This window comes from Octopus bimaculoides, chromosome 14 (genome assembly GCF_046866305.1).
Source record: "Octopus bimaculoides isolate indiv1 chromosome 14, ASM4686630v1, whole genome shotgun sequence".
Taxonomy (NCBI): domain Eukaryota; kingdom Metazoa; phylum Mollusca; class Cephalopoda; order Octopoda; family Octopodidae; genus Octopus; species Octopus bimaculoides.
Genome location: NC_142941.1, coordinates 53061349 through 53076348, shown reverse-complemented (window position 1 = coordinate 53076348; position 15000 = coordinate 53061349). Strand labels below are relative to the sequence as shown.

At 32.3% G+C, this 15000-nt stretch overlaps 1 protein-coding gene across 3 annotated transcripts in view; it reads left to right on the top strand.

Moving 5' to 3' along the window:
* LOC106867700 (uncharacterized protein ZK1073.1) overlaps positions 1 to 15000 on the top strand; it is a 110874-nt gene that overhangs the window by 92401 nt on the left and 3473 nt on the right. For 2 of the 3 annotated variants that reach the window (XM_014912658.3, XM_014912655.3), the window contains one exon: positions 14200 to 14315. In XM_014912658.3, the coding sequence (XP_014768144.1) occupies positions 14200 to 14315 (116 nt within the window). Of the gene's footprint in view, positions 1 to 1099; positions 1112 to 14199; positions 14316 to 15000 lie in introns of all 3 variants that reach the window. The other variant, XM_089362942.1, reaches the window with a different exon arrangement.

Below are 15000 nucleotides of genomic sequence, written 5' to 3'. Positions count from 1 at the left end.
TCATAAAAGCATTGGACAAAATGCTTTGCAGTGCTTAGTCAAAGCTCTTTATATTCTAAGTTTGGAGAAGGAACAAAAATATCATTTTTACTACAGACCCCCCACACACACACTTAGAACCGAAATCTTGTGCCAGGTTGTGAATAAAATAGTACATTGCAAGGGAATACTGTTGAGTGTCTCAACCAGCAAATGAAATATACAGTGGTTAAGTCTTTATATTATATTATATTATATTATATTATATTATATTATATATATATATATATATATATATATACATATACATACATACACACACGGACTAATTAGTCTCTTTTCCTTTTTAAATTTTTTCAGGATTTCTTTTTCAGCTATTATTATTATTATTACCATTATTGTTGTTGTTGTTATTGTTGTTGTTTTTTTTTATTATTAAGGCGGAGAGCTGGCAGAATCGTTAGCACTCTGGGCGAAATGCTTAGCGGTATTTCGCCTGTCACCATGTTCTGAGTTCAAATTCCGCCAAGGTCGACTTTGCCTTTCATCCTTTCGAGGTCGATAAATTAAGTACCAGTTGCATACTGGGGTTGATCTAATCGACTGCCTCCCTCCCCCCCAAAATTCCAGGCCTTGTGCCTATAGTAGAAAGGATTATTATTATTATTATTATTATTATTATTATTATTCCTTGTCATCCTGTATTGTCCTCAATCCTATTGTGAACCCTTGTGTTTAGTGAAGAAATCATTCTTTTTATTATTATTATTATTATTATTATTATTATTATTATTATTAATATCATTTTTTTTCATAATTACTGTTGTTGTCCTCTTTCTATATTTTGAATCAACTCCACTTGCCCCGCTGCCACAATTTAAACAAAATTAAAAACTAAAATAAATTAAAAATCAAATCAAATATAAATTCAGAAATAAAATAAAATAAAAATAGAAAACATTAAAATAAACATCATAAACAAAAGCCTAAATCAATAAATCAATAAATAAATAAATAAAAAAAAATTCCAATTCCAAAATTCTTTTCCAGTGTTCTTTTCTCTCTGTTAACAATGTTGGTCCTTTCTCTTTTCATATTTTCAAAACTTGCTGCCGTTTAGAGCCACCCAGAGGTAACGTAAACGTAATAACGCACCAGTTGACTTACTTTTAATCATCAGCCTTTTTATATATATATATATACAAAATATTTATTATTATTATTATTATTATTATTATTATTATTAATATCATCATTAATATTATTATTATTATTATACCTATTTTTTTTAATTATCTCTATCACCTTTATCATTTTCTTTTATTACGACTTTTATCAATTTTATATCATAAGTGATATTTTATTTATTACATACATTCATTATTTATTATTTAATTAGTATTTTTTTTTTATCACTTAATCGCTGGTAACCTTACTCGCTAACAAAGTCTTAATTTTTGATGATTTTTTTTTCCTTTAGTCTTAGTTGCTAGTTAGACTTTTTCTTCTTCTTCTTCTTTTTTCTCTTCCTCCAGTTAGTATTTTTAGTACTACTGCTACTTAATTAGCACCAATACACCACTACTTTTTTTCTTCCTACTACAACAACTACTATTACTACCTCTACTACTGCGACTAGTATTTTTTTCCTCCTACTACTATTACTACCACTTCTACTACTTCTACTAGTACTACTGCTACTACCACGCCCACTACTACTTCCTTCACGATTTGTAGTCAATTAATTTCACTCATCATAAGTAGTCCTCGTAGTTGTCCTTTAGTAGCTCTTCGTAGACTCTTAAACCAATTCTGTGATAAACACAAACACACCTACACACACCTTACATATATGTATTTATACATATATATATATGTCTTTATACGATATACTTATGTGTATAGTTGATAAGCCAGAAGCAGCATTTTCATCCGGGGAAGAAAAAAAAATCCTTTGTGTTTGGTGTGTCGGTGTTTTTTGAAAAATATGATTATAAAAGGATTTTTTTTGCTGGATGAAAGATTGCAGATTCTGGTTTGTCAATGGTGCACATACATTAAGTATGTCATATACATAAAGATTTTATTCTGGAGCTGCTTCTCTTGTGTAATTCATATATACACCATACATATATATTTGTATGTATCTGTATATAGATTAATATGCACACGCTCTGTCTCTCTCTCTCTCTGTCTCTCTCTCTCTCTGTCTCTCTCTCTCTCTCTGTCTCTCTCTCTCCCTCTGTCTCTTTCTTACAGATTCAGAGACTCTCTCTCTGTCTCTTTCTAACAGATTCAGAGACTCTCTCTCTGTCTCTTTCTTACAGATTCAGAGACTCTCTCTCTGTCTCTTTCTTACAGATTTAGAGACTCTCTCTCTGTCTCTTTCTTACAGATTCAGAGACTCTCTCTCTGTCTCTTTCTTACAGATTCAGAGACTCTCTCTCTGTCTCTTTCTTACAGATTCAGAGACTCTCTCTCTGTCTCTTTCTTACAGATTCAGAGACTCTCTCTCTTCCTCTCTTGCACTCTCAAGTGTATTTGTGTTTAATTTTTTTTCTCCTCTTCATTTCAGTTATTTAAGATATATGTATATGTGTCTTGTGTATACATATAGGAATCTATATATGTATATGCATATATATATAAATATGTATGTATCTTTATTACATACATATATGCACATACTTGTTCATGGACACACGCACACATTGGCACACATACATGTACACACACACACACACACACACACACACACGCTCATTTAAATTTATGTTTCAGCTTCTTGCACCAAGTTTTGTATTTATTTTTGCTTCGTTGGTGAGAAAGAAAGAAAGAAGGAAAGAAACTGACTTCCTTCACTTTCACAACATATTGTTCTTGTTTTCCTCTTTTTTTTTCTTCTCCTTTTTTCCATTTCAAACATCTTTAGATTTGTATAATATATACATAACAAACATGGAATATGTACTCCAGAGGTGTACTCGCCAGACAAGTGATTTGATCGGAGACTGTTTATTGAAACTAAAATGATTGCAGCATGGAAGACACCTATTAACCATTCAGAAACACACAAGAACTGTTAACTTCACTTAAATATTTTTCATTTGGTATCAAAATTTCCATTACACCAGCTGTGACCTGGTCACTGACATGATTCCACTGTATCTTATAATAAGTATTATGGATAGTATAACAGTATATATATATATATATATATATATATATATATATATATATACACATATATAGGAGTTATTAAATACTGAAAACCTATCATGACTTGTGGCCTACCATCATCATCATTTAATGTCCAGCACAGAACATGGACGTTAAATGATGATGATGATGATGATGCTGGGCCAAAGGTCATGATAGGTTTTAAATATTTAATAATTTCTTTACATTTTTGTTTTAAATTCACAATACCATACTACAGTATACACACACACACACATTTAAGGGAGGTAACTCTACTCGGGATTGTATCCAAGGGAAGTAACTTTTATTAGCTTATTAAACAAAATGATGTCGAGTTGGTGTGTGTGTATGTTACATCAGTAGTTCTCAACCGGGGTCCCTATAAGATTTTGTTAAAATTTATGTGCAATAAATTGGTCATACTTCTACAATGCACAAAATATTTTAACAATTTCTTTTGGGCAATTTTTAATAATATTTTGAACATCAAATAGCTAGGAGTGTCCATCTGAGTGAAATAGGAATCAAAGACGTCCATAGGTAAAAAAAAAATGGTTGAGAAACACTGGGTTAGATAAATAATAGAGCTTCTTGAAGGCTCTACTCCAGTATGGCCGAAAGTCCAATGTCTTGAAAATCTTTCACACCACTCATTCGAAGAGTTGGATGTAATCCTCAACATTATGGTTGTATGCCTTTTATTTAATTTATTATTTTAGGCTACAGGAAAGTGGTAAGCTGGCAGAATCGTCAGAGCTGTGGACAAAATGCCTGATGGTATTTTCTCATTGCCCTTTGAGTTCAAATACTGCCCTCGGTCAACTTTATATTTCATCCTTTCAGGGTTGATAAAATAAATTATGAGTCAAGTTTTTGGGCTGATGTTGTCGCTGATTCAAAACTGATAGACATTACAACGAAGCAGCAGTGGTTTTACATGATTGGCCAAATATGTGACTACTCTGTGTAAAAACATTTCATGATTGAACTTCCTAGAACTTTCTGACTGTGCCCTATATAAAGGTGGGTTTTGGCTGTAATCCCAGGATATCAAGACAGCCGCTTAACGTCTGCATTCTCATTCACAACCAGCTGATGGTAAATAGATTTTGCCACCATCAATATAGCACAATTATTGTCCAGTTGTGATGGACCAGCCATAGATTGCTATATACCAATTAAATTGCCATAATCCCAGCAGTATGTCTCTCCCAGTGTGTAATTGTTGCTATTAGTTTTTGTTCCATTAACAACACAGAAAACACAATGATCAGTACATAAACCTGTTAAATGTTACTTCTACATACAGACCTAGAAATACATTTTCATTCACCAGCCAGCAACAGACAAAAACCTATGGCATCTGGTGACCCAACATAATCAACAAACGATGACCACCACCAACTGTGCCAATGTAATCAACTTGATGCTTCCCATCAATGTTGCTGGTCTTGTGCAAAAATTTAAGATAATCATGTTAAGCTTGGATTTACACGAATAACTATGATGAAAAATGACAAAACAATACAAAGACAAAACACACCAAAACAAAGCAATGTTTTTATATTTATTTTGCAATTTTTATTTTTGATTTTCTTTCAGTATTATCATTTATTATTTTTTTTATATTTCTGATCCAATTCCAGTGTTTTGAATTTTAATCTTTTTCTTCTTTTTCCTTTTATTTCTTCTGTTTTTCTCTTCTTCTATGAAACAATCCAAACAAATCTCATTGGTTGTTCTTGATAAGATCCAGTGGCTAATCTAGTTTTAACAGATATGTGATGAAGGCAAGCTAGCTGAAACTTTGAAATCATCTTTTGAATATTAATAACTATTCACTCTACCAAAACGTATTGAGATACCCTTCAGTTTAATGTCAAATTCTTTTTATGTATAACCAAATGTAAAAACAAAGAAATACGTCCATACATGGTGTCTGTCAATTTGTAGACGAGTATGACCACAACTAACAAATTGTCTTATCCTAAAAATTAAAGACAATTGTTGTCAGCAATGCCTGTACTGAAGTTTAAAGACAATATCAGCTTGCACACCATCACTTACAAAGACAAGTAGTCCATTTCTGAAAGAAGCGAGAGTAAGATCTCCGGCTTCGCTATGTGTTGGGTGTTATTTTGGAATTTCCTTCTCTTAGAGAGATAGACTTGGAGTCTCCCGTTTCCAGCTGTTGGACAGCCCTTGACTCTCCTGAGTTCATCCATCTTTTGGCAGGTTTTCTTCCTCATCCTGCAGGATGTCCTACAAAGATCACCCACCTTAACGAGCAACGCCTTGTAGGGTTGCTGGTGTCGTCACTGACAACCCAACCACGTGTCAAGTTTACTGGGTTACATTTTACCAGTGGCCTGACATGCATACATGCGCACACACACACACGCACACATCATACATACATACACACATGCACATATGTATACACACACATATATATAATTTATGTATGATATAAATGTCATGTGTATACATGTAAACACAGATATACATAAGATATATATACATGCTTTTCTTTAACTGCATTATCCTAAATCTTAGCTGATGCTATATACTAAAACATATTATTGCAAATATGTTGCAATGTTAGCAATTAAGTTCAGCCCCATCCCCTGTTTCTCTCTCTTTCTCTCTCTTGTAACCTCTATCTGTCGATCTATCTATCTGGATCATTAATAAAAGGGTGTTGGCTTGATTAAAAAGGTACATTGGGTCAGTTGGTAGAGTGCTGGACCAAATGTTTTACAGCATTCAGTTACAACACATTATGCTCTGAGTTCAAAATCCACCCAAGGCCAACTTCTCCTTTAATCCTGTTTTTACTCGCTATATAGGTGTGTGTGTGTGTGTGTGTGCATATACACATCTATATCTCTCTCTATGTATATATATATGAATTTATTCAGGTACTTACATATATATATATATACATATATATATATATATATATGTGATAATATACACATTAATATGTGTGTGTGTTTGTGTACTTGTGTCTAAATATATGTATATATGTACATATGAATGTGTATATTGGTGTGTATATATATATATATATATATATATATATATGCATACATACATAAATGCGTGCATGCACGCACACACATGGATGTATAAGGTATTGAATATAGACAAAAACACATACACAATCATAAACATTTAGTTTATATATGTGTGTATGTTTGTTTTCCTGCATGCATGCATCTATGTATACATGTGAGCGTGTGTGTGTTTGCGAAAGAGTCTCTATTGCAATTAATTTCTCGTCTCATGAGGGAACAAAGCAATTACATCTAATGATTTAAGCTTAATTTCAAATTTTGATGCATGTTTTGAAAAATTACAAATTTTTTTTATGCTTTATATTTTCAATTCTTCTCAGTGTCACCATTGCACCAGCATTTTCCTAAATCTGAACATTTGAGTCTATTTTTATATCTCACTTTTTCTAAGAAGACATAAGTTTATTTGTAAAATTTTTCATCCATAATCTTTCCTTATATTCTTTCATAAGATGTAGGTGGCTTTATGTGTGTGTTTGTATATTGTGTGTGTATGCAGTGGGTATCAGTGTGAGAATGTTAACTGATGAAAAATGATGTGTTGTATTGTGTCCCTTTACATCAGAAGGTGACTTAGCCAGTCGATAAGTAGAGATTGATAAAATAAAATAAGTATCAGTAAGATCAACAAAGGCCTTTGAAAAGCAGTGCCTCTGCATCATGGCTGAAACTAATGGTAAAGTATAAAAGGATATCCAAAACAGAGACAAGTACAAATGTTCTCATATGGAAGGCTCGAAAATTGTTAAGAGATTTCTTTTTACATGAAACTATCTGTAGCCCTGTTAACCCACAAATAAAGTGTGTGTGTGTGTGTGTGTGTGTGTAAGGAATTAAATTTCACTCTTTTTTCTTTGTTTTCTTTGCTTTCTCTCTCTCTCTTTATTTTTTCTCAATTATCTCACCTAGTGACTCTCACTCTTTTTACTGGTACTGGTATAGATGCAGGTATGAAATGAAATAGAGACAGATCTAAAATGATATTGATAATATTAAGAATAAAAAGCAACATGTCTCACCTCACTTTATATTTTTGCAAGCTTCTGGGAGGAAACAAAGATATGTCACAGGTTTAAAATATATATATATATATATATATATATATATATATATATATATATATATATATAGGTTTACACACATGCATAAATTGCATAAAATATTTAAGTGTGAGGAAATAACCTGTTTTTTCCTGTACAGCAATACACAACTTTAACATGTACAAACTTTTAAGTCAAGTGTTTAGTGAGCGCGTAGTGTGTTTTTGTTTGAAGCATAGTGTGTGTGTGTGTGTGTGTGTGTGTATGTGTGTGTGTGTGTGTGTGTGTGTGTGTGTGTGTCTGAATGCGTTTGAATGAAGATGGAAAAGAAAATAATGTGTTGTAGACTTCATATATATATCATGTTATATATATATGTGTGTGTGTGAATGTGTATGTATGTACATGTGTGAATGTGTATGTATGTACATGTGTACATATATACATATATAAAATCAATATATCTACATGGTCTTTATCTATACATATGTATGAGAAATGCTGGCACTTTGCAGTCAGTAGAGTTGGGAGCCCGAAGATTTACCTGACCAAAATATTTGCATGCCTAGCTGTACGTCTGTTTGACTTTGAAAATTAAGAAAAAAAAAAACAGCTTTTGTGGCTGCAGTGAATTTTGGGAATGGAAACACTATTTGCAATACTGCAGACCATCCTACACACACACACACACACACACACACACACACACACACACACATATATGCTAAAAGTAGTCGTTGGTTATGACCTGTTTTGCTCTTAGCGAAATAGTTGAGCCACCAGACCTGCTGGCCAGAGGCACATAACCTCTCTAGTAAAAGAGGTAGGAATACAATCTTTGTAAGCCAGGCTTGTGATATATATATATATATATATATATATATATATATATATATATATATATATATATATATATATGTATATATATATATATGCAGATATATGTGTGTGTGTATACATACATCCATACATATATGTGTATGTATATATATATATATATATATATATATATATATATATATATATATATATATATATATATATATATATACACATATACATATATTTTGAAATATGAATGAGAATTCACCTGAGGGATATAAACAATATTACAGATACATACATAAGGTATGTGTTTTGCTAGTCCATGGGTAGGCTGCTCTTATAGGCGTAATAGAATATATTTTCATCAATTCACCTGGTTTAAAAACACCTGGGAGTCATAGACAAGGAAGATAACTCGCATCAAGTTCCATTACAGGAGCAGTTGTCATTAATGTTTTGTCATTTTTGTGACTTTTTGATATTACTTCTGTAACAGGATCTGATGCTAGTCATTTCGCTTGCCTATGTCTCCCAGGTGTTTTTTACACCAGGTGAACTGATGAGAATATATTCTCTTATGCCTATGAATCTTAGCCTTCTTCCCCCGAACTGGCACAGTGCATACCTTGTTTTATGCATGTTCAATATTGTTTATATACATACAAACAGAACATCACATGCATATACTAAATAAAGAATTGTGTTTCCATTCTCTTTTGCTGTATTAGTTGCAAGTTGTTTTGGTGCATGATGTCATATGCATACATATGTTTGTCATATATATATTATATATATATATATATATATATATATATATATATAATGTGGCTTGGTTTATATGTATTGTTATCTATTGTAGTTTTGCATCCAAAAATTGATTTGCAGTTTGTTTTGATTTTTTGTCCCTCTTGAAATATATTTTTTGTCTTGTTTTTTTGTCTACAGTCAACAATTTGTTTATTATATTTTCTTCTTCTCTTGTATAGAAAAAAAAAAGAAAGAAAAAAAAGAAAAGAGTTTGACATGTCTCTCTTTTGATTATTACTTTTTTTCTTTTTCAGGAAATTTCATGTCATTCTCTCCTTGTCCCTCTTTTTATCATTTCTTTCATTTTCATTCGTCCCTTTTCATTCCAAGATTACAATCATTCCATCTTCTCCCTAAAAGAAATAAGATGATGTAACAAACCAAAGAATATTCTATCTTAATGTGTGGCAGTGATGCAATTTGAATGTGTTCCACAAAGGGCAGCCCTTGTGTTTGCAATGCCCCTCTGCCAGGTTCCCCAAGCCTATAAGCTTATAACAGGCAGGCTTATACAGCAGACCCAAACGCAGTGCTCCTTAACCCTTTGGCATTCAGAATACTTTGTCAAATGAAATGCTTATTTATTCACACTGTTTTTGAATCCTCATGTATTATTTCACAGCTTCAAGATTTTGAGGATGAGATTGCTTATTTTTTTTAGAATGACATTGCAAGGTATGTGTGAGAGACTGGATCTGTCCAGATTGAACTGGTTGAATATTTGTACTGGATATGACCAGTCTAAATGCTAAAGAGTTAAATGTCTCACTTTAGATGGACCCATCCTTTCTTGCCATTCCCTACCGATGTATGGTTAGGGTTAGGGTTAAGTAAATCTGATCTTTGTAAATATGAAGGGTGGTGAGGGAGTTGTGCAAAAATAACAACAAAAAAAAAACACAAAACTAGAAAAAAAGGGAAGAAGACAGAAATGGCTGAATGATAAGTTATTGTGCTTTCAAATTTAGCTTACTGATGGAGGTATGTGCTGTTGGATAATGCCCGGTAGAGCGTCTGCAGAAAGTTTGTCTCTTAGGGAGAGCAAGGATTATCAGAAGGGTTCTAAGGACTTGAAAACTTGAAAGACTACTGAAAACTTGTGGATACCTAAAGTTACAAGTAGTTACCCATTGTTCACATAATTTCTACCAGGAATAAGACCAAACCTGAGCCAAACCAAAGTAATAATAATAATAATAAATTACTGCAACAACCTCAACATACATGGAAATTGTGTAAAAACTTGACAAAGTACAATTAGTTTGCTTGTCCTGAGGATGAGGAGAAGAGGAATCTTGTTTTGGGTACGGAGGTTCAAGAACAACAAGTCTATTTAGTATTGCTTCAGTCAATGTCATGGTAACAAGGCTAATTTCCTGGAGAGAAAGAATTACTTGTAGTAGACTAGTGTCCTATCCCTGGGCAGGGTTTTTCTCTCTCACTGTTTTGATCTCTTTAACCAATTAATACAAATGGAACTGAAAGCACACACAGTTCATATGGAACAACACCTTTGTGTGTTCATATTTTATTATATATATTTTTAACAAGATTCCCGTTGTCTGTGTAAGATTATTAATTTACAAATTAAGAATTAATTTTATTTTTTGCTCTTTTTTTTTTCACTTGACATTGACAGGATAACAGACATTCAAGTGTGGCATCAATGGTTTGTATCTTGTCACCAGCACTGCACTGGGTTCTTTGACCGAATCATTTCAATTCTCTGATGGCCCAGTCTGTCTAGTTGTAAATGGGTAGATAGGTACTGCAAGGGTAGAGAGACAACTCACTGTAATTAGCACTGTTATGTTGATGTAAGATATATTAGTTTGCAGCATCACCTGTGATCATTGACTTGAAAGAGTGAGAGAGAGAGAGAGAGAGAGAGAGAGAGAGAGAGAGAGAGAGAGAGAGAGAGAAAGAGACAGGTGGACTCTGCCAAGTTGGTTAGTTTTAGGTAACACTGCATGAGCACAAAAGTCCTTTGGTGGTTGTGTCCTTACAATCTTACAATTGTCAAACTGCCAGTACCAGGCTGAGTTTGGACTCCTTTCATTGATATTGTTAGGAGGAATGTGGCTCCTACTGAGCTGTGTCCCCCTGGATGACTATCTGATGATGATGTGTTTCCTTCATGGCTCAGTGGTCATGATCCTACAGCACCTTTGATATAGTTTTATTATTATTATTATTATTATTATTATGTTCAGGCAGTTCTAGGGAGATTGTAAAGTTTTGTATGCTGTGTGTAGGCCATCACTTAAACTTTCATTTTTCTCATTTCTTTTCACCATAAACAACCCCCCGACACTCTTCGTAACCTGTTTCATGTTGTGTTTCTTCAACTCCTGCCCTTGTGGCAAACAAAATACTCATCATAATCATTTTTCGTTATTATTATAATTACTACTGAGGTGGCAAGCTCGCAGAATCGTTAGCATGCCAAACAAAGTGCTTAGCGGCATTTCGTCTGTCTTGACATTCTGAGTTCAAATTCCACCATGGTTGACTTTGCCTTTCATCCCTTCGGGGGTCAATAAAATAAGTACCAGTGAAACACTGGGGTCGATGTAATCGACTTAACCCCACCTCTGAAATTGCTGGCCTTGTGCCAAAATTTGAAACCATTGTTATGATTATTATTATTGTTGTTATTATTATTAATTGCTGTTTCTTTCGTTTCATTGTATTTATTATTAACCGTGTTGTATAAACAGGAATGTAAAAGATCGATTGAACTTTCAGGGTAAAAAACAAAACAAAAAAAAACCATTTCTCTTTTGAAATCTTTTAAAAATTTTAACAAATAATTCAACAAAAAGCAAAAACAAAAATTTAATCACCAAAAACAGCCAACAGATTAAAATAATTAAAGCTTTTAAAGTATATATGTTTAACAATATTAAACTAATAGGTGATAGTAATTAGATTAATAACCCTAGCAGCCAATAACCATCTAGTCGTAATAATAAAAATAATATAAAGAAAAAACAAATAACAGCTTTAATTTACATGTCATTAATAAAATTAACATATCATGACTTAACGATCTTAATGCTTTTATTCAATTTTTTGCTACTTTTGTCTAAGTTAATGTAAATCAGTGCTTCTCAACCAGGGTCCATGTGGCCCATAAGAGTCCTAATGGCCCTTGGGGGAGGGGGTCCACTTGACCCTTGGGGATCCATATAAGGTTTTGTTGTTAAAATTCATCTTCAATAAATTGGTTATACTTTTATAGCATGTAAAATATTTTAACAATTTTTAAAAATATAATTCTTAATGATATTCAGTTGTAAAGATATATGACTTTTTAAACATCGAATGGCTAGGAGGGTCCAACTATGTAAAATATGAATCAACGGGGTCCATAGGTTAAAAAGAAAAAAAAATGGTTGAGAAACATTGATGTAGATAATTCTTTTCGAGGTATTTTATAAAATATTTGAAAGAGTTTTTCTGATTGACTTATATTAGAGAAATTGTAGTGATTGTACAGTAAATTGTACAGAATGTACAGTCCATATCGACTGTACGGTGGACTCCACTCATTAGTTAACTAATTAGACTGTCTCTGTTTTTATATATATATTGCCTTTCACTTTGACTTTTGTATAAATCATGAAAATCAGAAGAATTAGATGTAATATTAAATTATTGTGATGCTTAGAAATAATGGTGATGTATAAATGTGTGCTTGCATCTATGTTAGTGTGTATGTATATGTGTATGTATGTATATGTTTTGTACCTCGTGTATTATACATATAATAATCATAACGGCACTCTGTCGGCTATGATGAGGAGGGTTCCAAATGATCAAATCAACAACACAAGCTGCTCATGAAATTAATATGCAAGTGGCTGAGTACTCCACAGACCTGTGTACCCTTAATGTGGATCTCAGGGAGAGTTATCATGACATTCTTAATATGACAAGGCTGGCCCTTTGAACTACAAATACCTTAACCACTAAACTACACTTTGATTTCTTTGTTTGAAGCAACTTGAATAGTGTAAATATTATCAATATGACATGCTTTGTGTCTGTGTGTGGTTAAATACTATGAAGCTGCTGTACTTCATCCAGGGTAGAACCCTTTAAAGACGTATTATATTTAGAAACACAAATCTCAAAGTTAGGTGAAACAAAATTGCTCCAGAAGTGAAAAAGAGTGACAGACATATATATGTATATATATCAGGTCATTAAGAATGAAATGTTCAATTTTGAACTGAAAGTTTATTTTATTTTATCTCAACAAAAAGCAGTGCAGTTAATCAAAGTATGCACTTAAATCATCAACACAATTTTGCCATTTTATTGGTGGCTTATTTATGCCGGCAGTGGAAAATTCTGGAGAGCAAGAGGTTATGAAATCACGAAAGACTGTTTTTGCATCTTCTTCATATTTGAAGTTTTTCCCTTGCAAAAAGCTGTCTTATGCTTGGTAAACATGATAGTCAGTTGGTGCAAGGTCTGGTGAATATGGTGGCTGACAGAATACTTCCAAGTTCAGTTCCTGTAACTTGAGTACGTTCTTTGTGCAACATGTGGTCAAGCATTGTCTTACAAGCGAATTGGCCTGTCTCTATTGACCAGCCTCAGTTGTTTAATTGCAAGTTCACTCATCATTTCATCCAATTGGTTGATGTATACATCCACTGTAATTGACTTACCAGATTTCATGAAGCTGTAGTTATGAACTGGGGGGTCAGTGTAATCTGCCCTTATCTCATCATAGCCACAATTCTATGAGTAAAACCAATGAGTGTATAAAAATTCATGTTTATTTTTATATATATATATATATATATGTATATGTGTGTGTGTGTGTGTGTGTAATTGTCATTGTCTGTGATTAATTATGTTTTAAGACAGACTTAGGATTGATATTTTTAATTATGCAAACGTTTTTTCTTTTTTTTGTGCTTTCAGTTGTTTACAGTTGATTAGATTTAATTACAAGTTTTCAGTGTGATATTAATTATTTTACAAATATTTATTATAGTAATTATTTTAAATATTGAACTAATTCCTATGTAGTAGTTTTATTGATTTTTGTCTCTGATTTGATGAACAAAATATGAGGTAAATATGATTTGTGTAGTTTTCCTAATCTCTAAATTTATTTAATGTAAATATACATATTTAATATATATATATAAGGGATTGTAGTATAATTACATTTTCAAAATGGATAGTTTTTTTTATTTTATTTTTAATTTTTTTTTTTTTTGTGTTTTGGTCCTGTGTTTTTGTAGTTTGAAAAAGCTGAAAATAAAGAACAGCTTGAATTTGCTATCAAAACTTTCACGGAATCTTTGCGCTCGAAGATAAATGCGAAAAATTTGAAGAAATTTGTCGAGGCATTCATGAAGTAAGGAAACAATTTTCTTTTATTTTAAAAAATTTAATTTTTTGTTGTTTTTGTTTTCTAAGAAATATTTCAGGTTTTTAAATTTATTTTTCAATGAAAAATATAAGGTATTTCTCAGAACTGCTGCCTATTATGACCAGTATTTCTTTCAGTTTACAAATGTTAGTGTATTATGGGCTTTCTCTGCTAAATTATAAGTTCTGACTAGCATTGTTGTGTTGTCGAGGAATTTACTTCATAATTGCAGGATTTCTAATTGATGCCACTGCACAGTACCTTCAGTAAATGCCTTCTACTGATGGAGATGAACCTAAAGTACATAATGGGGTAACTAAATTGACATTCAAAAGTAGATTTTATAAGCACAAACATTCATTTGTCAACTCTGATTAGAATGATTGCACAGCTTTGTTGCAATTTTATATGATCCTTACTTGAAGTAAAGTTTCATAAATTCCAAACAATTAAGTGGATTATGGCACAACTCAACAGGAACCACAACTTCAAATAAAAAATGGAGTGTGGCCTTCGTTTGATAGAAAAGTTAATTTTGTTTCATGAAAGTAATGCAGATCTGTAAACAAAGTTGTTCCAAACTATGACTAATAAATATTTTTTCTTAGTTAAACCATACCTAGGACTAATTACTATCCATGTGTTCTTCTATTTACAAAATAGGTGTAAA